The sequence below is a fragment of the Bos grunniens genome, chromosome 19 (assembly GCF_055505025.1).
Source record: "Bos grunniens cultivar Pamir isolate PY7600 chromosome 19, Bosgru_T2T1.0, whole genome shotgun sequence".
Classification (NCBI taxonomy): Eukaryota; Metazoa; Chordata; class Mammalia; order Artiodactyla; family Bovidae; genus Bos; species Bos grunniens.
Genome location: NC_141183.1, coordinates 24,230,001 through 24,256,421, shown reverse-complemented (window position 1 = coordinate 24,256,421; position 26,421 = coordinate 24,230,001). Strand labels below are relative to the sequence as shown.

The window sequence follows — 26,421 nt, the reverse complement described above, 5'->3', positions numbered from 1 at the left end:
TGTCTTCAAATTTTGAAATTAAGCATCGGACATAGCAAGAAGGGTGGGAGAGAGACATCATGAAGGACTTCCTGCTGATGAGACATCAGGGAAAGGCTGGGTCTACTCAGAGATGGAGGGTGGGTGGGGATAGCGAAATGAGATGGTCTGCAGTGGGGGTGGGAATTGGGCAAAAGAGATTCCTGAAAACCAGTGGGGGAGGGTAGGAGAGATATACTTCTGTTTAAAAGAGAGAAGAATTTAAAAAAAAAATTTTTTTTTAACCTATTCCCCTTCAAAAAAATTCCTTCCCCAGAGCCAAGCTTTGGCACAGGTTCGGGGAGGTAATTGGAGAAGGAAATGGCAACCCACTCCAGTACTCTTGCCTGGAAAATTCCACGGACAGAGAAGCCTGGTGGGCTACAGTCCATGGGGTCGCAAAGAATCACACACAACTGAGCAACTAACACTTTCCCTTTTTCTTTGGGGAGGGAACGGTAGGAATTAGACTATCAAGGGAGAGTACAGGGCATTGGAGTCTTCTGAAAATGCGGGCTCCACATAAGAGAAAGGGGTGCAAAATTAAAATCCTGGATCTCCCCTTTCGAAAAAAATCTCCCCAAAGCCCAAGTCTGCCGTGGGTTTGGGGGGTGGGAGGAGGCGGGTGACTCACCTGGGCCGGCTGGCCAGCCCCGGAGGGGGCGGAGTCGCCATGGAGGTGGGAGCAGAGGGAGCTGAGGAGGCACACGGGGTCCACGGTCCAGCCGCCAACCTGTGTGTGCGAAGGGGGGGACACCCCATTAGGGGGAGCGGGCAGGAGCCGCTGGGGGACTGTGATGGGGCGGGGAGGGGAGTTCCTGGGGCAGGTTTGGCACTGAGCTCACACTGCAGAGAGACCCTGTGACGCTGGCTAGTCCCTTACCAAGTCTACATCCCCTCCATCTGTTTCCGGGGCTTTCTCTCCAGTCAGGCTGGGGGCTCTCTGAGCCCAGGTCAAAGCCTTCCCCAGCAGATACTCCTGAAGTCCTGTTCATCAATTCTTCACTGCCTCTCTGGACATTCTGCAAGGGAGCTGCCCCTCACCTCTTCCCTCTTCCAGCTCTTCACTCCCTCCTGGCTGAAGCCAGATATGGGAAGAAGGGGCCTCACCCCAGTGTACCTCTGGCCCTGCAGCACGGCTTTCCTCCCTGCCCTCTCAGGGAGGCTGCTTTCTTCTCCCACACCACACGGGAGACTGGAAACCCATCCCTTCCTGGTTCCTCCAGGCCCTCTTCCCCCTCAGCATCCTCAAAGTCATCCACCTCTCACTCGGTCACCCCACAAACATGTACAGAGCCCCAGCTAGGCTTAGGCACTGAGCCCTAGATACAAGTGAAACATCTGTAGGTCCTACCCACTTGCGCGCATGGCAGGGAATGAAAGAGTGAGGGAACAAAGGCATGAATCTGCGGGCGGCTGTGCTTCGATTCATTTACTAAGTATTTACTGAGTGCCTGCCCTGTGCCAGTGACTGTGCCAGGCACATAGGAGGCCCTTAGACATGCCCACATCCTCTCTCCCAGGCCTGCTGCCCCTTGAGGCTGCCATCCAGTCTGTCTCCATGTTTTTTTCTGGCCAGACCTCCCCAGACAGGTCTGCAGCCCAGGATCCTGTTTCCTCACCACCTCCAACCCCTGACACTAGCCGTTACATCATCATAGCTCGAGAAAGGAGTTCTCTATACCCTATGGATCCAGAGATCCTGGCTGGTCCCAATGGCTGTTTCCAGACTTCAGAAGTGCAGGGGGCCCTCCTGCTGGGCCTTCCTCCCCTTCCTCGGGGATATAGGACATTCCTGGTCCCTTCTCCCCATCCATCCTGGGCCCTCTCTTCTCAGACTCCATTCTGCCTTGGTGACTACACTTACCCCAGGTCCCACTTCCATTTCGGCCCACCTCAACCCCTTTTCTAGAGTCTTGAGTTGTATATTCAGTGCCTAACAGACGTCCCTGTGAAACACCTCTATGCCCCCTCTAACTCATCTCCCCTCTTCCAGTCCCTCATCCTCCCAAATGTTTCCCTCCCAACCATCTTATTTCCCTCTAAGCACCACCAACATCTCCCTGTCACCCAGGTTTTTCTGTCTTTGCCTTCTGGGTCCAGACAGCAAACAAGCGTTGCTCATCTTCCTTCCACCCCACCCCCACCCCATCCCTTTCCCTTCATCCTCCCTAATACACTCTCTTCCTCCTTTCCTGCCCTGCCTCCAGCCACTCCCCCTCCTATTCACCATCTAAAAACAACCATGGCCCTCCTAGTCTCCACCATCTGGCCCCCACACCTCCCACGGCTTCCCACCCTGAGCTTTCTGCATCAGCCTGTTGGACCTCTATGCCAGTCCCCAAAGCAACTCAGATCTATACTCACCTCCCATCTTCCTACCTCCTAAAACTGTTCTCTTCCCCCATGACCATTCAGACCCTTTCCATCCTTCTAAGCCTAGTTTAAGTACCTCTTCCTTCACGAAGCCTTCCCTGACCAGGGCTGTCCACCTGATCTCCCTTCCTCCAAACCCTCTTCTGACTGACTGTGCTCCCTATATTTAAGTTTCACCCCATCTAGATCACAAAGGGCCCTGCCCCCTCCTCCTAAGCCAGAGCAACAGAAGGAATCCGCTGCGAGGGACCCCTGAGGGGGAAGGCCTGATCTCCTTCATCTGCAACTTTCCCTTATCCCAGTTGTAACTCTGTTCCCGGGAGGGCTCTGGAGATGGAAAAAGATAACGGCTGGACAGAACTGGAGGTGATATGAGAGGCAGATAAAGTACCAGATATGCTCCAATGTATCCTTGTTCCCTGCAGTGAAGATGGAGGTGGGCACAGTCTTCCTCCTACCCAGCCACGCCCAGCAGTACTTGGAAAGGGGGACAGAGCTAGTCGGCTGTGGGAGCAGAGACTGACACCCCAAGGCCTGACTGAAAGGATGCTGGTGTGCTGATGGGAACAACTCCCCTCCCCTCCACTCCTTTTCCCAGCTGAGTCTCAACAACCAGCATGAAGCAGCTGTCGAGGCCCCACACTGATGTGGGACTGTAAGTAGAAGGCCAAGACAAGACAGGCCTTACTTGCAGACAAGAAGGCTTTACTCGGATGCAGAGATGCATCCAGAAACCAAGGATCTGGGAGAGCTTTACAAAGGAAGCATCACACCTCATATAGAAGGAGGCAAGTCCTGGACCAGGGAAGCTGGAGTCCTGACTCCCCTCTAAGACTTACTGATGACAGGAGAGAAACAAGGCACAGAGTGGGGAGTCCTCTAGCTCAAACTCACACAGCAAGTCTTGGAGGAAGGAACAGGGTGAAGAATGGGGGAGGAGGGAAAGGCACCAGGAATTCTGGGCTCTGTTGGGGCACAGCCCACCCAGCCTTCTGAAACTCCTCCCAAGGTCTGACCTTCCCTTAGGAGCCATATCACAGAGGTGCCCACCCCAAGGTACTGCAGCGCCAGATGGACCCTCAGGCTCAGAACAGTCAGTCCTGGAGGCTGTCCCCTCTTCCTCCCCACCACTCTCTTGACCTCCCAGACAGCCTTCCTCTGCTCAGCCTACCAGCCCCAGTTGGAGGCTGGGCTTTCTCTGCCCAGTCCCATGCTCCAAATTCCAAGACTGCAGGCAGAGGTCTGGGCCCTGAGCCCCCATCCCTTTCCTCCTCAGGCTCCCAAGAGCCAACCAGCAGATTTCGGCGTCCCTCCCTCTGCCCCAGAGGCGTCTCAGAATCAGGATGAGCCTGGCGGCAGGACCGCACAAGGCAGACCCCCTCCCCAGCCCGCGGCCGGCCCCACTCACCTGCTCCCGCATCCTGTCTTGCTGACCCCGAAGGGCTAGGGCATGCTGCGGGTACTTGCTCTTCAGGTGATCCATGAAGGCATCGCGCTTGCGGTCGGCATCAGCCTTCTGGAGCCCGCTGAGCGCCTCCAGGCTCTGGGCGGCGATCACCGTGTGCCGCCGCTCGGACGTGTGCACCAGCCCCACGTTGGAGAAGCGCCGGCCCCCGCTGCCCCCGCCGCCCCCGCCCCCCAGGGTCCGGTACTCCCGCGGGTACTCGGCATCGTCTGCAGACAGCATGGGGGGGCTGCTCCGCTCTGGATCTGCGAGGGGGGAGAGGGGGTTCGGCGGGGTCACGGTGCGTGCTCGTCCTGGGACTGCCCATCCCCCACTGGGGTCACTGCGAGGAGGGGCTGACCTAAGGGGGGCGGCAAGAGGCACCTGGGGTGAAGCAGGGGCTGCCCGACAGGCACTAGGAACAGAAAAGGCAGAACGGGGGCTCCAAGAAGGCTGGAGGGCAAAGGCAGTGTCCAGCTTCCTGCTCTTTACAGGGTTTGGAGGATAATGATGCGGGTTAGGGGCTGGCCTTAGGAGCCAAGGAGGGGTTGGGAGCAGGGGTCCTGGGCACCTCTCCAGCCACACATCCCCTTCCTCCTTCCTTAAGCTGGGGTGAACAGGGGAGGGAAGCAGGGTTCCTTTCAGATGCTTCCTGCAAACTGTGGAAAGGAGCCTGTATTGTCTTTCTTTCAAGAGCATCCTCCTGGGAGTGGGGTGGAGGCCAACCTCCTCCCTCAGACTAGCATGTCTAGGACACACGTGTCTTTAGGCTGGGGGTTGGCTTGGAAAAGGGCCAGGATGAGGGAACAATGGGGCAGGGGGAGTGAGGGCAAAAATCACACTTCCAAGAAGATGCAGGTCCAGGGTCTGGGGCTGGGGACCCCCTTCCCCGCCCACCCCGAGACAGACAGACAGACAGACAGGAGAGGCTGGGCACAGAGAAGACAGTGAGAGATGGACTGGGGACAAACTCAAAGAAAGCAGACAGAACAGCTCAAGCTTTCCCCGCTGGGACCCTCCCCTCCCCGCCCTTCCTTCAGTCTCCCTCCCAACACACACAAGTTCAAGACCTATAAGGGACGCACAGGGGACAAAGGACAGTACAGAAGCGAAAGAAAGAGAAGGCCGGGGGTTGAGGTCTCCATGCAGAACTCTGAAGCCTGTCCCTACTTGCCCACCAGCCCTGAGTCCTCCCCTGGCCTCCGCAGGCCCAGTTCTGTGGTCTCGCACCCTCCAGCCTCCATGCTGACCTTCCCATAGCCCAGCAGGGACGATGGTTCCAAGGTGTCACCCACACCAGGGATGGGAGGACCTGCTGGGGCTTACTTGAGCCATATTCCTGGTCATAACACGCATTTGCCCTCCCTCGTTTCCAGAAATCACCCACTTAGCAGACAAATACGGTTTTCCCCGGCATACCCCCAGCCTCACAATCCACTAGTCTCAAAGGTGAAACCCTCAGGGTAGCCTCGGTCAGGAAGCATCAAGCACCATAGCAGACACAGGCAGCCCAACACAGGGGCTAACTCACAGAAGCCGAAGTGGGCACAAGTGGGGGGCGCTGAGGATTCTGGGACGCGACCAGGTTCCCTCCAGTGCAACTTCTCTTGGCCCCCTCCCTCCACACATCCACTGTTCCTCAGGCCCCTCCTGTCCACCGCAGGAGGCAAGAGGACATTCAGCCATATTCCAGAGAAAGCCACTCCTCGCCCAACACACACATACACTCCTCCCTGGATGTGGCCGAGGCATGTACATCTCCAGTAGTCCCAGTCGACCCAGCACCTCCCACCAAAACCAAGGGAAGAATGGCCCCCATAGACCCAGAGCTCTGAAGTTTCCAAGGGTCTGACCGGTCACTTATCATGGCCTTCACACCTCGCTGCACCGCTGTGGGGGTATTACCGTAATCCCATTTCAGAGATGGGACTATTGAGGTCAATGAAGGGCAGTGACATGCCCAAAGCTGCAGTAAGTGGTAGAGGCCAGATTTGGCTCCAATGTTTATTAGAGTCACCTCACCCCTTCTCACCACGCCTTCCTGGCCAGATGACAACTGTTTGCTGATGGGACAATGATACCATTGACACTCCTTGTTTATCTGCTGTCTCCCTACCCTGGCGCTGGGTCTGGGGTCCCTCCCTCCCCCAGGACGTCTGTCCCTCGGTTGTGCTCCCCAAAGTGAGGTCCACTCAAGAGATGACTATGGGAGGAATGCTGTTTCAGAGCTTAATAGTTATACTGTTATTTTCAAGGATTAAAAAAGAAAAAACAAGAAGGCCCAACTCCTGATTTCATGGGTATCATTCCTTGGGATGGCAGTGAGCTAAGATTTCCTTTTAAGTGAATGCATTAAGTTCAAAGTGAGTTAACAAAGAACAAATTGAGTTTGCATTAATACAGTATGAAGGTTCCCTGGTAGTGAAGAAATTCCTGAAGCTGGCACCTGACTGAGGCTGGGAGCCCCAGGGCCATCTTGATGGGGACCCAGCCCTTGCTCTTGAGGAGCTAGTGGCAACCCATGGTGGCCAGTGAATATGGCTGAAAAGAAGTGACCTGAAAATTATCCAGAAGAAGGATGGCCGGGATGGGGGGCTGCTCTGGGTGCTGGAAAAATAGCCCCAACTGGAGTCAGGGGGTTGCCTCCCATGACCCTTAAACTCTGTCTTCCACTCACCCTCACCATCAGCTGGAGGATCACTACCTCATGGGACACAACTGAGCTGGAAGAGACCCACCATGGTGGAGCACCCTGTATACTTTGTTATCTTCCTTTGCCCAGTGTGGGGTGGACTCTGCCCACAGCCTCATTGCTGGAAGCCCAGCTTTCAAGCCCAGCTTGAGCGTGCCTGAGCCAGAGGGCGCCCCCCACCCCCTGCCTGTGCCAGCCAGCCAGGCTCGCCGTGCCGCCTAGGGCTCTGGATACCTAGGTGCACTGGGAAAGGTCAGTTCTCATCTGCTCTCCTGCCCTTCCACGCCCCTGGACTCAGAAGAGCTCCTCATGCCCACCTGCACCCTCTGTGCCAGCTCCTGAGGAGCTGTGCCAGCATCCTTCCCTGGCTTCTATGCCAGTGTCCTTCCCTGGCTCCTGGGGGTAGGGCAGGCGGTATGCCAAGCCTGAGAGAAGCAGGGAGGGTGGGGAGGTCCAGGGTCACCCAGGCTCTCCCAGGTCGATTAAAGGGGCCGAGGTGGGGCTGGCAGGGAGGGGTCCAGGCTGCCAGAGCAGGCAGCAGGGAGGCAGAGGCTCCAGACAGTGAACGTGTGCCCACAGCCCTATTGATGACTACAGCCCCGTAATCCTCACAGGAGTGGATGGCACTGGGGTAGGGAGGAGGCCGCTGAGCAGGCCCAGAGACAGTGGAGCAAGGACCAACTCCTCCCTGCCTCCTCCACCACAGGGCTCAGCCTCAAGTGCCCGAACACCGGCAGGTGCACGCAGGGCCATGGGTGAGGCAGGACCTGGATTCTAGAGGGTGGCAGGGAGAGAGGAGGAAGTAGGAGAGACAATGGGCTGTCTCTGAGGGGAGGTGGGGCTTTGATTTGAAATCTTTAGGCTCTTTTGAAAACTAAGAACCTGCAAGATTCTTGGCTTTTTTTAACAAAGAAACTCAGGGAAAGAGCTGAGGTACCTGCTGACCCAGGAGTCCTAGCTCCCTGCTCTGCGCAGAGTTCTCTCCGCTCTGTGGGGCCCCAGTAGACTAAGACAACTGGCCTGGGATTCTTGGTTGGGGCACCATTCTGTTGCCTGGGGATAAAGAGGCCCTTGGGGGCACGGAGGGCTCAGGCAAGAATTTATCTGAGCCAGCCCCGGGCGCCCGAGGTCGAACACTGGGAGAACAAAAGCCCAGACCAGAGACCTCCTGGGTTTAGAGTCAGCTCTTCCTCTGAGGGGTCCCAGGTTAGCCATTCTTTTAGTTCTCCATTCTAAAAGCCTCTTCTCTCTCAGAGCCTGAGGGTACTGGTCTGTAAAATGGGGACAACATCTCTAAACCCCCCTCCTGGGCAGTGGGTGAGAAGCTGGCAAGACGATGAGGAGAAAGCACATTTTGAACGAAAGACATTCCTGGCATGTGGGCTGTGGGACAGCAGGGCAGCCTTCCCATTGCCCTGGGCCTGCTCCAGCCACCACCAAGGCCTCAAGTGGCCCTGACCCTCCCCAGACAGAGCAGCTCGGTGAAAAGCCAAGGAGATCAATTCCAATCTAGCAAGCAGTGGCTCTGGGTAGCAGCGGCCCTGAGCAGATCGATGCTTCTGTTCACCGGCTGAGGCTGCTGAAGGATCTATCTGGGCAAGGGTCTTGTGGGTGGGGGGACCTGGGGAGGCAGATGGGACAGGGAGGCCTGAAGGCGGTAAGCAGACTGGATTCTACTGGGGCAGGGTGGAGAGACAGGGGATGCAGGAGAAAAGTGGGTGACCCTGGATGGGGAAGCAGAGCTGGGGTACACTGCTGGAAGGGGCCTTGGGACAGACAGCCCCTGAAGCATGGGGGTTGGGGGAGTCAGAGAGATAAGTTGGAGGTCTTGCCATCTCTCCAAGGATCCTCAGTACGCAAGGCCAGCTATAATTTTTGAGTCAGAGATTCAAGCTACAGGAGAGATGCCCAGGGCTAGTGGAATCCAGCTCAGTATGAGGGGAAAGGGAAAGTGGAGAAGGGGGGTGCTGTCGCCTCCCTTAGCTCTGCCTTCCCTGCCTGGGCAATGGGGAAGTGAACCTGTCTGGAGGCTGGGATGACCAGGGAGCAGTGGGCGCCCCCCAGTGGCCAGCTGCGGATAAAGGCGCAGGTGCTTGGGAAGAGAGCGACATTGTTATTTGCTCCACCAATTCCAAATTCCACGTTTATTTATGAGCCCAATTTATTTTTATCCTCACTGCATTCTTTCACATGAGATCACTGTAACTCATGATGAGAATTAAGATCCCAAGGTTTCAGTGACACTGTCTCATAAGCCATCCAGCCCCTCCCCACCTTGCATCTTTACCCCAGATGTCACCATCGCTCTGTCCTCTGGCTGCCACTGGGCAACATTTACACATGACATCATCTTCAGAGGAAGAGAGTGTGGAGAAGGGGAGGGGGGAGGGAGAGGGAAGAAGAAAGAGGAAGGGGAGGAAATAGAGGGAAGAACAAAGCCAGGAGCTACAGAAAAGAGAAGGGTCTCACTGGGGCCCCTGCTGGGAGGACCAGAGTTTAGGTCTCTGGGTCCTTCTCCCCAGAGATTGGGAGGGCTGGACAAGTCCCCTCCCGTGGGGACCTGAGGTCTCACAAGCGTGACCCCAACTGTGGCCTGGGCACCAGCTCAGGGAGTCCAGAGGGCCTGGGACTAGATCCCAGTGAGGTCGCCAGGCAGGGCAAGCAGTGGGGAAGGGGGTGGGGGTGGTGCATGGAGATTGCCAGAAAGGTGGAAGGCCTGGCTCAGACCCCAAAGTGCCCCGTCCGCGTACACACACACACTTGAATACGTGCAGCACAAGTCCCACCATCTTCAGCCAAAGCAAGAGGAGCCCAAGTCACCCAGGAGGAGCCCTGAGGCAACTGCCACCATCGATTGTGCCTGACAATTCCATCCTGCTGAGTGGCTGGCTGCGCAGTCAGGAAGCGCACTGTGCTGGGAGGTCAGAGGCCAGAGGACAAAGGACAAAGGTCAAGCTTGGCAGAGGCTTCAAGAACCTGGGTGAGGTGAAGGGATCATCCCTTCCCACCCCTTCCTTGGTGAAGAAGCTGACCCCTCAGTCTCCAGGCGCCCCTGGCTCTGGCCCCCTGTGTGCCCACGGCCCTCAGTCAGCTGTCTGTCTGTGGGTCCTTGGAGCAGAAGCCCATCTGTGTCTGTTTTCTAAAACCATCTTTTCCGCCCCATACCACAGCAACCAAAGTCATTTTCCGGGCAATTGCCTTTCTGTAAACATTCCTGTGTAATATCCCCCCAAATTGCTAATGCCCAGCACCCTGTTGAGTCTCCCTGTCACTCCAACCAGAGCCTCGGAGGTGGGGGCGGGCGGAGGGAGGAACAGGCATCAGGGGGAGAGGATTAAGGACAGGGCTTCACGTCCAGCTCCTGGCATGAACCCTCACACCTGCCCCCGCCGTGTTCCCCCATTCCCCACCAACCCAGCCCCACTCCCCTGAAGGTCAGGCCTCCTCAGGAGACTCTGCCTGGGCCAGGAGGGATGACAAAGAAGAAGAGGGAGGGGATCCCATGGCAGAGAGGCCTGGGAGGAAAGGGAGAGGGCTTAAGAGCATGCGGGCAATGGTCAGACAATAAAGGTGACTCCCTGGGACCCGGGAGCACGGGGGCAAGGCCAGGCAAGCTGTCATCGCTGGGCCCCCAGGGAAGGCAGTTCCCTTGTTCCTGAGGTGTTGGGAAGGAAGACACAGAAGTGGGAAGAGGCCAGGTGGAGACCATCCCCATGATGGACCAATTCCCCAAGGCAGGGCAGTGCTGGGGGACGGGTGCAAGGCGAGAGGGTATCAGAGGCAGGATGGTCCTTGGCTGGAGACACGGATGCCCCCTCCCCACCCCCCAGCACTGACCTACAGATCCACCGTGGAGAAGGGCCTAGGTTGGGTCGATTCTCTGGGCAGTACAGCAGGGAAACCAAGGACAGGGGAGGCTGAGTGAGTTAACTATGTGGACTCCCTTCCCCGGGCTGGGGGGAGAGGAGGAAGAGGACTGTGAACCCCCTGGACTATTTTAACCCCTTGCTCAGGGAACCCTGCTCTCCCGCTCCCCAGCCCCGAGGGAAGCTGGGCATCTAGACTCTAGGGGGTAGCGGGGTGGGACCACAGAGTCTGCCCGGGAGGGAGCCAGGAGGCAGGGGCGGGTGTAGGGCACCGTCAGTCACAGCTTCATGCAGGCAGAAAAACACGAACCAATTTGCACAGATTTAAAACCCACCGAAGGCCACTTAGTTGGTAAACGAGTCGGAATCTAATTAAAGGACCTGTCAGGCCTGGGGGAGGGAGAGCTCACCTGCCTGGGTCTCGGCTGCTCCCAGCAGGGCTTCTGGAACTTTCCCCAGGGAGAGGGCATCTGAGAGAAGGAGGGTGTCGGACTCCCTGGGGGTGGGGTGGGCACTGCCCCAGCCAGAGGCTCCCTGAGCCAACTCTTCCCTCCCACCCTTCCACAGGCCGACTCTGTCCTGTGACCCTGTCCGCTTGCTCAGACCAGGACCGCCGCAGGGCAGGGCTTCTTCCCTCCAACTGGGCACATCGCAGGGCAGGGCCCATGCCTCCTCCCTCAGACTGAGAGCCTTTGTGTCCCCCTCTTAGACTGGGGACACCCCAGAGCAGGGCCCCTGTCTCCCCCATCAGACTAGGAGCTCGCCTAGGACAGAGCTTTGTCTCCCCTTAGACTGGCCAAGACCTGGGCCTCCTCTTTGGGGGCACTAGATAGGGCCCCCATTTACCTCTTTGGATTAGAAGCTCCCTCAGGGCAAGGCCCTCGTCTCCCCCTTAGACTGGGGCCTCCTTGAAGGCAGAGGCACCCCCTCCCCTACCCAGACTGGGTGGTCTTACAGGACAGAATTAGGTGGGGTGAAGAGACTCACAGGCCACCTTAGGAGTGGGGGGGGCCTGGGGACAGTCAAAGATGCCAGACTTGGCCTCAGTGCCGTCTCTGCCAGTGCCCTGGCTCTGCGTGGCCGTGGAGTCCTTGTCCCCTTCGACCTGCTGCCCTCTCTCCATGACTCCCCACAACCGTAGGACAGCCCTCTCCCTGGCGAGGTGACGGCTCTTCTCTCTTAGCAAAGCAGAGTGATGTCTCCAGACTGTTCAGCTAAGCCCTGCCTGCGCCTGCCTTCACTCCAGCCAAATGCCTCTCACGGGGAAGGAAACCGAGGCACCAAGAATGAACCTGAGTCACACAGGAGCTGGAAGCAGAGCAGGAATGGAACCTGAGCATCCTGGCCCCCAGGGACAAGGACTTTCCCACCCCTCTCTGCCACTTCCCAGAAAGCAATGGCCAGGGGATCCCTTCTCCAGGCCCCAGACCCCAGGAGGGCAAGACTAACAAGCTCCTTGGGAGAAATCAGCAGCAAGGAGGAAAACGCCATGGCACCCCAGGCCCCAGAGAGAGAAAGGCCATGGGGCACAGTCCAGCCACCCCTCAGGTGCCCATCCCAGCCCAGCAGCTGCTCACTGCACAGAAACCAGGGTCCCCATGTGGCACCTGAATCATACTCCTCAGACAAGACCCCCTCCTGGCGAAAGAGCTGACAAGCCAGCCTCCTGCTCAGAATTTCACATGTGCAACCCTCCCCCACTGCAGGTGAAGCTATGGCATGACCAAAAATCCCTCGACTTGGAGGAGAAAGAGCTCTGTTCAAACCAGCTCTGCCACTGTCTGGCTGTGTAACCTTCAGAATGTTAGTAGCCTCTTGGAGCCTCAGTCATTTCATTTGTTTTTGTTTTTTTAAAAAACTGTTAACACTCAGACGGGTGTGCAGGTTGTACACTGCACAAAGGCATCGGCCAGGGTGTGGGTGGGGGACAGGCCCTTCCTGATCTGCCCGATCCCGTGATTTCCTTTCACTCCACAGTCATTATCACAACCAGGATGGTAGGGGGTTGCATTTTTAGCTGATGAAGATCTGGCTAATTGGTTTCCCCAGGAAGGGTGGGGGCGGGGATGCAGAGGGGAGCACGTCACCCCTAGTCTGAAGCCCTCGCTGGAGAAGCTGGGAACAGCCCTGGCGTGTGCGCACACAGCCCGCGCTAACAAGCTAACTCCTGCCTGGCGTCTCCACCACCATCACGCGCCCAGGGAAGGTGTCCTGTCAGCCCCACATCTCCTTGGAGAGGCAGCGGAGAGGAACACAGGCAGGGAGGAAGGGAGGGAGGTGGGGGGAGGCGGGAAAGCAGACGCCTGTGCTCCAGCTCTGCCACTGCTCTGGGGAGGCTGCCAGAGCACCCTCCATCCCCTGCAGGGGAACTCGAACCTCAGGGTGCTAAGGCCTGGGCAGCGGGTGTGGGTGAGGGGACTTTTACCACAGCCCTGAAGCTGCCTCGGGCTGAAAGCAAGCCCAGAGGGAGGCATCCTGTTCCCAGGAAGAGGGACCCCAATCTGTTGGAGGCAAGGGAGTGGAAGCCCCACCATACACCGCAGCTCCCCAGAGGGAAGTGTCATCAACACCCAGGCTTCCTCGAGGGTCTCACAAATGTTGGACAGGAGCCCCAGCCCGGCTGGATCCTTCCACATCCTCCTCTGAGACATCGCCATTTGTGGGGTCAGGTTCTCTCGGGGAGCTGTTCCCAACCCCACACCCCAGCATCCAGACAGCTCCCTCAGCCACCAGGACAACGGGGTCCTGGTGTCTGCAGTCTCCAACCACAGGCCGCGCTTCCACTTGTCAACGCCTGTGCCCCGTGGTGCAGGCCGACATGCCCAGCACAGGCTCACAGACACGTGCCCAGTCACCAGGGGCTCCCCTGCACCCACCACAGGCATCCACACACAGAAGGGCACACCTGGGCCCAGCCAGGACTGGGTCACCACAGAGCCGCCACCCTGACCCACCACTGTGCCATCTTGGATGCCATGCAGGCAGACAGGGCACGGTGCCTGCACACACATCGTGTACATTTATCATCCCCTGACAGATTCACTGCACGTGGGAGCTCCCTCGGGTGTTAGTCTGAGGCATCTCCAGTTTGGACTGAGAGACACTGGGAACCCCATTTGCCATCCTGAATCCAGCTACCCTTTCCCAGAGACGCGATTTCCATGGCCCTTCTCTTGCATTGCCAAGTTCAGGGTCTCTGAAAGCGTTTACATTTCGTCTTGACATAAAAGCCACTCCACTCTCACCAGTGTTTACCCAGCCAGGCAATGCCAAGGACCAAGAGGCCGCTTCCAGACCTGGCATGCCCAGCCCTGTCTCCCTCTACAGGTTCTCAGCCTCCTGCAAGGAGCTGGCGGGCCTTGGACCCACTTCCACCTGCTGCCGGAGGGCGAAGGACAGGACTGCGAGTTTCAGCCCTCACCTCACAAGGTAGTTACTCTGCTGCCCTGAAGGCCCACTGAGAACAAACAGCAAGTGTGCATCCCATCAGGTTCCCTCCCCAGGGACGCTGAGGTTAGTACCGGAAAGACTCTGGAGGATGGAAGAGGCGGAGCCTGAGAAGGCAGGAGGAGACTCAGGGTTTCCTGCCTGCCTGCTGGGTCCTCACTGACCTGGAGGCCTGCTCAGATTCCAGGGGCATCTTTCAGTTCTCCCTGGTGTCTAGACTGAACCGTCCACCAGAGCAGCATCTGGGAAGGTGGCGCGTGAGCTGGAAGGCAGGGAAGAAATGCACGGTCTCGCCTTCCATCTGCAAAAGACTCGAAAACTCCAACCTCCCATCTCAGTTAAATCCACCCATCCGTGTGGAGTGACGAGATGTGAACTCGGCACCAGGCTTGCTGGGTGCTCTGGGGGAAACGGACCAACCGTGAAAGACAGCACTCCTGATACCCAGCCTCCCACCAGCATACACTCAGGGCGGTCCCCAAGGGGCTCTGATAGCCACTCTTCATTCAGTGCTCAGACACACCTTGTGAGGTTGCTCTCCCCGATTTTACAGACGAGAAAGCAGAGACTCAGGAAGGGGTGACTTGCCCACGGTCAGAGCTGGTAAATGGAGAAGCCCTGGTCTTGACAGTGGGGTTCTCAGCTGGGATCCCCCTTCCCTCCTCGATGCCCTGCTGATTCATCCCTGAGTCTTCGTCTCAGCCCCTGGGCCAGAACTCCTTATATCCCCTCAGTCTGTCTAGCTTCCTAAGAAGGAGGACTCGAACAGCACCCTCCCTAGTGAAGCACAGAGACCCTCAACACCATCCTTTCTGGGGAGACCACACAGCAGAAGAGCATGAACCCTTCCCCAGGACAGGGCTGAAAGAGGATGAGGGGCAGGAGCAGGACAGCCCCAGGGCCCCTGAAGCCCAGGATGGGAAGGAGGTTCCACTTTTCCACAGCCCTCCCCCATACCTCAATTTGGTGCAGACACACCCCCCCAGCCCCTGCCACAGGCTGTGCCAACACCAAACTGCAAGTCCTCCATATTTCAGGAATGCAATCCAGCCGGGACTTGGATACCTCCAGAAACAGAGACCTCATTATGTCTAAGGCACCAGATACCTTGTGGGACCCCTCCTTCCTTAAAGTGAGCCAGAGTCTGTGCCCACGGCCCTCAGAGGGACCGGGGGTGGGTCATGACTTCTCCCTTGGGGCCAGAATGAAGGCTCCTGAACCCAAATCTTCTCCCTCAGCCTGACACCTCAAGTCCCTCCATCTGTGGGCTGGCTTCAGCCCTGGGCTACCTGCACTGCCGTCTGCTGGGTCAGCCTCATGTTGTCACCACTCCTGTTAGCTGGTGGCCTTCAGAACGGCTCCAATTGTCCAGACGAGGTCTGAGCAGCCCAGGTGACCCCACTGTGTCTGCACTCACCGGCCCTCCTCCTGCCCCCAGCCTGTGTGCCAGGAGAATCAATGCCAGGGCAGACACAGCCCTGCTCTGGGACCAAGAGGACCTTCCTTATCCCCTGCTCCTAACTTTCAGGCCTCCCCTGACCTCGAGCCTCAGGGCCAACTTGACTCTTCCTGCCAGGGATGAATGATTCCTGGCAAAGTGAGTTCAACCTGCCGGCTCCATCGAGGCACTTCCCTCTGCCTTCTGATGCCTGGCCTCACCAATGTGGTTCCAGGAGTCTGCTCAGGGTCTTAGCCTCTTCCTAGCAACTATGGCCCTGTCAGCCCAGCCAGGCATATCCCAGCTCCAAACACCAAAGCCTTTGCCCAGGAGTTTGAGTGGGCAGCCTGCTCTGCCCATAATTCTCTGGTTAGTGGCCTGAGGCCCTTGATACCCTATCCAGCAGCCAGGCATTACAGGGGTGTGTCCAACCACTCTGAGGACTGGAAAACCACAGCCCACACGATAACATCTGAAGCATGTTAACCACACAGTGCTTCCTTCTTGTTAACCTACTTCCTCCTCCCCAGACTCTGCCCTACTGCCAGAGGGCCCTGGATTGGAAGGAGAGGCTCCCTCAGCCCCTGCTGCTTCCCAGCACTCTGCCCCGTATCTGCATGCCATGCTTGCACGGTGGCTAATTCTGGCATCTCATCAGACAGTAATTATGGGGGAATCAGCAGTACTGTCATCTCTGCAGCTCGGCACCTGTCACCACGCCACCATCCCCAGGCTGCTGGGCTGGGACCGGAAGCTGAGGGAGGAAGGGTTTACTGGGGTGAGGGGTATCTGCTCCCTCCTCGCCTCTGCAGCCCTCACTTCCTTCAACCCTACCTCCCCACAGGTGTGCAGCGCATGTCAACCAGGTGGCCACTAGCCACTCCAGAGCTCCCTGTTAGCCAGGTTAGGTATGGAATGCATGTGCTCTGGGTCACACACAGGTGTGTCGAGGAAGGACACAGCACGCCAAGGTTCAAATCAAAAAATGCCCCTTCCCTTAAGTGTGACATTGAACAAGTTATTTTACTTCACTGGAGATCAGTTTCTCTAACGGGGAAAACAATGCCCACCTTGAGCAGAGCGGAAGAAATAAACATACAGAGTATCTAGCACAGTGGCTGACGCACAGGTGATCATGTATTCACTCAACAAACAATGCGTACACACCTACTGTGCGCTGGGCAACATGAAGATGCCAAGGTAAGTGAATTGCAGTTTAGCAAAGACCACACTGGGTCTAGGCCTGGGTCCTGGCCACCCTGGGGTGTAGGCATTTTGTTTGGCTGGTAGTGTTTTGTTTTGTTTCTTTGATTTTTAATGCCTTTAAGGAACATAAGCACGCTTCTCTATGGTCCTCATCCACGGCTTCACTCATTTCCGGCCCCTGAAAGAACTGGGTTTGCTGCCCCAGGAGCGAATGTGAACTCAGAGGGCCAACACCAAACTGCAAGTCCTCCCTATTCCAGGAACGCCACCCAGCCGGGACTTGGATACCTCCAGAAACAGAAAGCTCATTACATTTAAGGCACCAAACATCTTGTAGTGCTCAGAGGGGCAAGCCTGGAGGTGGTCAGGGAGGGACACTTCAGGGAGGAGCAGAGGTGGGAGGTGACAAAGGCAGGGCCTTCCTGGAAGAGGAGGCGCAGGAGCAGAGGGTCACAGAGGGAAAGGCGAGGCCCACTGGGAGCTGATGGAAACAGAGGCATCTCAAGGGGTCCTTCCTAGTGCTGGATTTCCGCCTGGCTGCAGCGCCTCCCGCTCCTCCAGACCGTTTCCCAGGTGGGTCCTGCTGGTGGAGCTATGACGTACGACCACGGCCCCTCACCTCACGAGCAGCATCTGCCGCCCCAGCCTCATCACTGGGTCTCTTCCCTGGCCCCACGCAGCCCACCCTCACCAGAGTGGAAAAGGACTCTGGCTAGAACCGAAAGGAGGTATGCACATGAGAATTCTCTAACCTCCAATCCACTTCTGACCCCTGACTTCAGGGTCAGGAAGCCCCCCTGCCCTGAGACTCCCCCAGGGGTGGACCCAGGAATGCGGTAGGGGGAGGGAAGCGGATTCCAGTGGCTTGAATCACAGGGAACCGTGCTTGCAGGGGTGCAGAGAGTGAAGCAAAGGCACAGCCCTCTACATGCAGCATGAGGGACAGAGGCTAGACTTCAGGAAGACTTCAGGTGGGAGGTACAACGGCAGGAGGGGGAGTAGGGCTGCAGTTACCACGGTGGGTCATCTGTGTGACCTTGGGCGTGTTACTTAAGCTCTCTGGTCTGTCACCACCTTTGTGAAATAGAGATTACAGCATGGAGCTCATGTGACAGCTATGAGGGTGAAATGAAGGGACACAGGTACAGGGCTTGATCCAGCATATGGCTCACACAGTTTTGAGCAAAATTCAGTGAATATTAGTCATTTGTATTTTTATTATTACCAGGAACACTTTCCCCCCCAAACTCAGTAACGACTAAACGAACCCCCCATACCTTTCCAGCCCTGCACTCCCTTGCTCTCGCTGAATCACGGAGGGAATGTGGATGTACCTTCTAACTAGAGTAGGCAGAGGAGCTGACCCCACAGGGCCCACTTCCAGGGAGGCCTCTGGCCCCAGATGACGCCTGCCCCACCACAAACAATCTAATAACCCTTCACAGCACATTTTAAACCCCCCTCCCCACATGTTATTCCACTCTGGGTGGTACAGCCGGACAGGGGTTGCTCTGGTTCTTTACAGATGTAGAAAGTAAGTCTTGGGAGGGACTGAGCTCCCTGTCTCTGGGAGTATTCTGGAAGAGGGTAAGTGAAAGAGGAAGACATTCACTCTTTCCTCCTTTCCTAGTTCCTGACACTCAGCCTTGGCCCACCTGTTTGTGTCGAGAAGTGGGGCAGGGTGGGTGGTGGCTTGTGTGACCAGGACAGGGGCCGAGGGGAAAGGCAGCAATTTCAAGTCACTTCTGCCTTCTCCTGGCAGCAGCCACTGATAGGGGAGGGAGGGGAGCAGCATCGTTGCTCTTTTAGGAAAACGGTAATTTTAATTAAGAGGCAGACAAACGAGGCTCTGCAGATTGTCTCCGAGCAAAGTTATTAAAAAGCCATCAAGGCGGCGGCAGCCACAGTGGCAAGGAGGGCTGCCTGCCCCATCTGCCCGCCCGGACTGGGGCCGAAGCATCCTTCAGAGAGTGGAGAAGGGCTGGGGGACACGGAGCCTGCAAACAGCCAAGACAGGGACTCTGCAACCCCTCTTCAAGGTGAGACAGGGGCAGCACTCAGACAGTACCCGGCTGGAGCTGCCCCACCCCAGGGAGGGGCTGGGGGAGGTGCAGAAAGGGAACCACAATGGGGCAGCCCCTGCTACGGGCCAGGCTCTGGTCCGGCTGCTGCTTTTCCTATACTCTTCTCAACAAGCCTGCCATTTTATAGGCAAAGACAATGAGGCTCAGAGAGGGAAAGTGGCTTGTCCAAGGCCAGCAGCTCAGACATGGCTTAAGTGAGCATTTGAACCCAGATCAGGCTGACTCTCAAGTCCAGTGCCCTAGGCTGCTGGTCCCGGGCACAGAAGTGGAGGTGGGCTCCCAGAGGCCCTCTAAAGTGGCCTCTGCTCTGGCCCAACAATGCTGCTCACAGTCCCCAGGTTGCATGGATTGGGACGTCCAGTCACTGCCTGCTTGGCAGGAACACGCTATGAGAGGAGTGCCATTGGGATGCTCAACAGAGACATGCAGTGAGGAGCAGCCGCCAGCAGGGGGAGCAGGGGCGGATGGGCATCGGTGGACTGTGGGTCACTGCCCTTTGGAGTCAGCTGGCCAGGCCACAGCCTCAGGCCCCACAGCCAGTGAACTCTGCCAACCCCTTAACCCGTATCCCCACACCACTTAAGCAACAGAAGAACCTTCGCTGTCTTGTCACTGTTGGCCTCTGAGCCTAGCCCAGTGCCTGGCACAGAGAAGGGGTTCAATAAGTCCGTATTGAAAGAAGGAATGGATGGATAAATGAATAAACGATTAAATAAATGAAATGAAATCACAGATTTACAAGTACCTATAAACGCAACAAAGCTGTACTGAGGTCGACATGGTCCCATCTTCTCTGATCCCCCTCCACTGGCTGATGCTGGAACATGGGCTCTCCCCCATAAAAAAGGCCCCTTGCTCCTGACCCCTCCCCCCAGGTCTCCAGTTCCCTTGACAGAGGGTTCCTCCTCCTCCCCCTTCCCAGCCCCCACTACACAGAGCTTTGCAGCCAGCACACACATATACATGCACACGTGTTTGCTCGCACATACTAACTCACATGCACACACGTGCACACACGGACACATTCTCTGCCAGGCAAGGTGCCCTCCCCAGAGTCAAGTCTCTGCTGCCCTCTCCCCAAGCAAAGGCCTGGGCCCACCAGGGATAGCCCCCTCCCCCATTTTGCCAGGGAGCGGTGGGAGGCAGGATGGTAGGGAGAGGCCCCCCTCCTGGCTTACCAACCTGGAGACTTTAAACAGAGGGAGCAGAGTCCTGGAGCCTTCCCTCCCGCTGCACGCTGGAGCCCTGGGCGAGGGACAGGAAAGGAGAGTGTGAACGAAGGCCCAGAGCCGGAGGACAGGAGCTGGAGAACGGATGGGGCGGGGCGGGGCTCCCACATTGGGATGGGCCGGCCGGGCAGGGGCCTTGGCCAGGGGGGCAGGCGGGGACTGGGACAGAGCAAGGAAGAGCCTTCGGAGCTGCCCCTTTGGGGGTCCCTGAGGGCTGGGGGGCAGGCAGGACAGAGATGGGGTGCTGGGCCAAGAGCCGGGGCTGAAGGGACAGAAACATTGGTGGGAGACAGACAGGAGACAGACAGCAGGACAACACAAAAAACATGGGGTTCCTCAGAGTGGGGTCCCCAGGACAGACAGCCAACAAGCCAGGCCTGGTTCTCCTCCCAGAAATAGGGACAGCCACTTTACTGGGGGCCCACACAAGACCCCAGATGAGAGCACCTTGGAGGGCCCATCTGCCTCCCCCAGCCAAGGTCACCCCATTCGGGAAGGTTGGTGGGTTCAGAGTCCGAGGGCCTCCCTTCATTGCTCTGCTGAAACCCCCTCCCAGCCCAAGAGACCCCCATCGGCTCCACTCATCCCCTAACCTTGAGGAGGGCCCCCTCCTCTGTCTGCAACAGAGGAAGCAGCGGTTCGTCACACCCGACAAGCGCACACGCACACTCGCTGTGATGGGGACCATGTCGGAAAATGGCACCCCTGCCCATGTCGCCCAAAGCCCTGTGGCCAGCTCCTGCTTCCACGCTCGCCCAATCCTCAGCCTGCCAGAGCAGGGCCCCTCTCAGCTATGCATCCCGCTGCCTCCCTCGCGCTCTCGCACTCTCAGGAAGCCCTTCTAACTGTACTGCCGCCCCCCAGGCTGCGCTGCCCGTCTTCTGCCTTGCATCTGGGGGTGCGCAGCACTGCGACCTGCCTGCCTGGAGACACTGTGGCCTGGGCATCCTCTTGGGCCCAGTTCTCACTGGGCTGGTGCAGACCCATCCACACCCACATCACGTCTGGCTGCAAGCATCCTCAGAGCCCCCTGCCAATCTCATGGTTCCAATTTTCCCACTGATTACCCAAGATGCAGGCACCCTGGGGAGAAGCAACTGTTGTACCCAGATGTTGGGACCTTGACTGGGTGAAGAAATCAAAAATGTTCACTAACATATCTAACCCCAGAGGGCTTCCTGGACAGGCAGTGGGGTTAGGGGTGGGGCACAGAGGGGCACCAGTTGGGGGCACGAAGTCTCAAGAGCCCTAGCTCCCTCCTCACCACTAGCCTTAAGTGGCAGCTCCAGGGGCCCAACCCCAAACAGGCTGAGGTGAGAATCTGGGTTTTAAGTAAGACTAAAGAGACTTTCTCATATATGCCCCTTCTTCCTGGGGGAACAGCCACCCATTTTTCACTCTCAGTTGGACAGTAAGGAGGAGGAGGACAAAGATTACTATTTACTGAAAGTTCACAATGTGCCAGGAACTCCGCCTAAATTACCTCATTTAATCCTGGTACCCACCCTGTGAGGAAACCACCGTGATCAGCCCCAATTTACAGATGGGGAAACTGAACTTCAGAGAGGTGAGGTGACTTGCCCCAAGACACACAGTGAGTGTCAGGGTTGGAATGCCAGCCCAGATCTGTCTGAATCCAGAGCCTGAGCTCTTGACTGTAGATCTGAACTGCTTCCCATCCATCCTCCCCTAGGATTTGTCTGTCTCCCATTCAGTGCCATCTGGGAAGTTCTGCCTAAAGTCTAACTTCCTTCCATCCCATGCTCCAATATAAACTATCTTTCATGGACAGTAGGGGAAGAGAAGGCTTTGTTTCCATCCCTTTCTGCCTCATTCTAGGAATGGGAGGCAGATAACTCCAACCTTCAGCTGCAGATGGACCAGGGATCAGGGGAAGGGGATGAGCTGTTGGGTTCAGAAGTGGGTTCAGGATCTCCCAAGCTTCATCATTTAATGACTTCTGGCTTTCCAGGAGCCCTTTCCTACTTTCCAGTCGCCATGATGGAAGAAGCTCCAGGAAGCCCCTCAAAGGTCTCTTCTTTTAACATCCAGAAATCCTCCTGAGCATGCAGACTAGGGAGAGTCTAAAAAGTCAGGGGCAGCAAAGCGAGAGTCACTGTCAGTCCTGGTAGCCCTGGCTTTTCCTCAGAGTTCCAGTTTCCAACTCAGAAGGGGGCTGAGGCAAGAATAGGGACTCATTCAGGCCAGCCTGACCACGGGGAGGGGCTGGACTGGCATGGGGACAGCCCAGGAGAGGAGGCAGAGAGGCCCGGATGTATCTGCAAGAGCTTCAGTGAGCCGTGGCATGCCTTCCCAGTGAACTGGGATCGTTAATTTTTCCCCAATGAGGCAGATGCTGGGCCTGGGGTAACGCCACAGATGCCTGCTGTGCCTGCAATTATCAGTCGCCCTGGGGTGGAAGAAGGCAGGACACACACCCTCTCTGCCTCCTAGGCTTTGCACAAACATCTCCAGCTAGGGCTGCCACATGGGGGTCTCTGGCTCTGGGCACCCCCCGCTTCCGATGTGGGCCCCTGGGTCTGAGGTCTCCGGCATGCTCTGTGGCCAGGGTGGAAAAGAGGTCAGGGTGCTGGGATGATGATGTTTGCCAAGGTGTGGCAGGCAGGCATGTGAAAAACCCAGCTCCTTCCCAATCTTAACGCTACTCCACTCCAGGATATGCAAGCGACTGGGCCAGGTGGCTGAGGCTACCAGGAACCAGGAAAAGGTTGTGGGGGAGATGAGCCACCAGCTGGAAGTGCCTCCGCAGAAGAAAATATGGACTGGAGTATAGTCTCTGGGTGGAATGGAGTGTGGCAAAGCCTTTCTGGGGTGGAAGGAAAATGGACTTAGCTGAATCCTGTAGCCTCTCCCTTACCCATCCTCTGGGCCCATTGGACAGATTTAGACAAGGTGTGCCTTTGGAGCAGGAGGGACTGTTTGTAAGACATGTGCAGGCACACGAAAGCACCAGTGTTCTCTTGGGCCAAATCTCCATTTTTCCTGGTTTATCTGGAGCTGGGAAGTATTTTTCCCACTCTCTGTATGGCAAGGCCTGTATTATCTCAGGAGAGAGGAGATGGGTAGAACCTGTGACAGCTTGAAGGGATCTTAGATTTTCTAGTTCTGTCCTCTTTCTCACACCAGGGACACTGAAGACCAGAGGAGGCAACTAACTTGCCCAATGTCACACGGCAGTAGGGAGGCAGGCGAGCTGGCACCATCCAATGCTTGCTCTTTACCGTGCACTTGACCTCTCTGCCCTGGGGGATCAAAGACTGACTCCCCTGTCCCTTCTCCTCCCCAGCAGCTCTGAACCCCTCTCCATCATGGCCCCCTGCACTCTACCAACCACCACAGCCACATGAGATTAAACTGGACCTACCAAGCTCCTGACAATAGCCCAAAGGTCATCTCAAAGGTCATATTAACCAGTCCGCTGCACCTAGCTACAACACTAGCCTACTTGCATTCATATACACCTATCATTGAGGGGAAAGATGCACAAGCAGCACCTCAGAGCAGCCACCCTTCATGCACCGGGAGATTTCCTTCCCATCTAACCTCGATTCCTCCTGCTGCAGCGTGGGCCTGTTTCTTCTCAAGCTGTCCTGAGCAAAGACAGGGGGAGGGGAAGAAGAACAGGATTCCCAGCCTCCAAACCCTCTGTCTGCCCACCTACAGCAGAGAGGATGAGGGCAGAGTGTCCCAGGGTAGCTGGGCCCTGAGCCCAGTGCGCTGTGCGAGGGGCAGGAGGGCTGTGGTGGCAGCTTGAATGTGGGAGAAACAGCTCTTCTTGGAATTGTCCTTCCAGCTTCTCATTCCCTGCAAACTCCTGCACCTCGGGTTAGGGGAGGGTCTCCACTGCGTTCAGAGACAGCCATCCCCTCCCCATACCATTTATTGTTTCTTATGTGACAGGCACTGTGCTGGAAATTTTCATCTGTTGTTTCACTTAAGCTTCACAACAATTCTGTAGTCAGAAACTAATTTGCCTGCTGGGCCAGTTCCTCCCTGAGACTAAATCTAACCTGGATCCCTCTTGCTGCATTTCCTCTGGTCCGTCCTCTGTGGCGGTGGAGAGGTGATTTTTGCTCCTGTCTTCAGAAACCCCAGTATTGGTTTCTGAGGCTGCCAACCTTTACCCCAGTATTGCCCCATGTGATGGCATTATGAGGGTATGGGTGAAAGAAACTGAGGCAGGTTGAGGGTTGAGATGCAGGACACTGGCCTGTACCAAACACAGCACCTAGCAGGTGGCAGGGGAGGAGGCCCGTGAGGTCAGGCAGTGTGCTGACCGGGCAGCGCCCGATATGCAATGATCCTGGTCTCGGTGACCATCTCTCAGGTCCAAGTTCCTACCCACATATACCTAGAGCCCAGGTGCCTGAGCAGAAGTGAGTAGGGGCATAAGATGGCCGGACCTGTCCTGGGCTGCGGGAGGCAGCTGAAGCCAGAGAGAGAGGGACTCTTACACTTAGCTAAGCTCCTGGCATGTAGAGGGTACTTAGGCCCTGAGAACAGAGGACGCAGACCTCCAAGCCCCTCTGCCCATCTCACTGGGATTTCATACAACCAGTGGTAGCCACAAGCAACTGCAGTGAATTCACACCACTTGGCTTTCCTGTTTGGACTTTTTGGAGCAGGACTGACAAGGACAGGGGTCCCCTCCACCAGGGCTACCCCCCTATTCTGCCTCTAGCCAGGGCTGGAACACAGGAGCCACCTCCCTAGGGAATTCTCAGACACCCCCCCCCCCCCACCAGCTTCCTTCCCTCTGGGAGATTCCTGCAGTGACAGCCTGGGCCAATGGGCAAGGGGAATCTGAGTGGTGGGTTGGACTCTGGTCCCTGTGGGCGGCACCCTCCCCCTTCGAGCAGGCACCATTAATGTATGCAAAGCATATGCAAATCACCCAGAAGAGAGACACAACATCAGTGGAATGACAGAAGAGACCTTGGAGAGGACCCAGCCCGCCCCCTTATTTCACAGGTGAGGAAAGAGGCCCTTGCCAGGAAGGGACTTGCTCAAGGTCACGCGGACATTTGGGCGCTAACGAAGGATCCTAAGAAGGTCTCTTTACTCAGCCCAGTGCTCTTTCCATGACAGTCTTGTTTTCCATCTGGGGGGCTTACAGGATGGTGCAGGGGTCTCAGGGTCTGTACAGGGTTCCCTTGGCCACCTCCCTTCCCCATGTGAGCCTGGGTAGGGGGTGTGGGGGAACCGTGGGCCAGGGTGGCAATGATGCCTGGGGCAGTGGGTGACCAGAGGGGTGACGGGGCCAGAGGGTGCCGAGGCACTGATTTCCCGTCAGCCAAACGGCAGTAGGTGGCAGGAGAAGTTGAGTGTCTAAAGCCCAATGTCAGGGCAAGGTGCCCGCTGTGTGCGGGGAGGGGGACAGCGCCCTCACCACACACACATCTCTAAGTGCTCAGCAGCCCCCTTCCGCCTGGCCTCTGGTAACTATGACACCTGACAGACCATAATAGTCCATTCAAGCCCATCCCTTCTGTGGCTACAGCTCCCTTCCCCCACTCCCCACCAACTTGGCTTCTCAGCCTTCCAGTCGGTCCTAGAAAGCAGGACAGATGCTACGGAAAGAAGACAGACAGACAGATCGGAGGGGGCAGACGGGGAGAAAAAGGGAGACTCAGGAGTCGAGTGAGGGAGACAAAGGAGAGAGCCCAGGAAGGGCAGAGTGGGAGAGATGGAGGGGTGGAGGGGACTGGGGAAGAAAGCGGAGAGCCTGAGGAGCAGAGCGGTGAATGTAGGAACAGTGGAGCTGAGGGGGTGCTCCCAGTCTCCAGACCTGAAGGATAAGGCTGGAGCCAGGCTGAGGGTCATGGGAGCCCCATCGAGGCCCGAGGGAGTCTGGGACCACGTCCCTGCCCCTCTGCCCACCTCCCCAGCAAATCCCCCGGCTGCCAGGAAATCGGTCCTCCCTTCTCTGCCTCCCTCCGCTCTCCTCCCCTCCCTCCCTCGGGGCAGGCAAGCGCAGCTTCCCAGCCAAATCCAAAGCCTTCATCTCCGCTTTTCAGAGCTGGGAATGAAAGAAGGGGAAGCAAATGCAGCCCTCAAACCCGCTGACGGCCAGATTTTTATTATCTTTGCTCGAATGGGCCCTAGGAAGCCAACAAGGGATTCTTCAAAGAGCATCTGAGTGGCTCATTGAAGCCTGCACCTGCACCAGCCCACCCACAACAGGCAGCCAGGGCCTAGCGGGGCACAACCTGTCCCCCACATCCCACCAAACCCAGAGGCCAGTGGGAGGCTGCCATGAGTCTCACCCTCGGCTCTCTGTGCCTAGTCAGGGGCTGTTTGGTCAGACTGCCAGGCTCAGAAGCCAGATGCAGGCCCACTGGGCCTCGGAGGCAGTCTCTGTCCCTCTCTGGACCTTGAAGACACAAACGAAGGAAGAAATGGGATCTCCTTGCCAGGGGTTGGAGGAGATAAGTGCTTGGGATTCCTCGAAAGCAAAGCTTTCATGGCAAGCTCCAGATCCATCCCTGAACTCTCTGCCTGCCCCCTCAAGGGCCTACTGTCTCGCTTCCAATGGAGCAGCCCCTCCCTTCTAGAGCCTGGCCCCACTACTCCGGATGATCCTCGGACTCCAAACACAGC

At 57.1% G+C, this 26,421-nt stretch overlaps 1 protein-coding gene across 16 annotated transcripts in view; it reads right to left on the bottom strand.

The window, feature by feature from the left end:
* The window catches only part of SRCIN1 (SRC kinase signaling inhibitor 1), a 73,223-nt gene that overhangs the window by 42,839 nt on the left and 3,963 nt on the right, over nt 1–26,421 (bottom strand). For 10 of the 16 annotated variants that reach the window (XM_086357978.1, XM_086357981.1, XM_086357986.1 and 7 more), the window contains exons 2-4: nt 19,754–19,816; nt 3,803–4,104; nt 653–751 (exon numbers count right to left, since the gene is read on the bottom strand). In XM_086357978.1, coding sequence (XP_086214104.1) covers nt 653–751; nt 3,803–4,081 — 378 coding nt within the window. In that variant the 5' untranslated portion in view covers nt 4,082–4,104; nt 19,754–19,816. The remainder of the gene's footprint in view (nt 1–652; nt 752–3,802; nt 4,105–19,753; nt 19,817–26,421) is intronic. The other 6 variants (XM_086357987.1, XM_086357973.1, XM_086357974.1 and 3 more) reach the window with 2 other exon arrangements.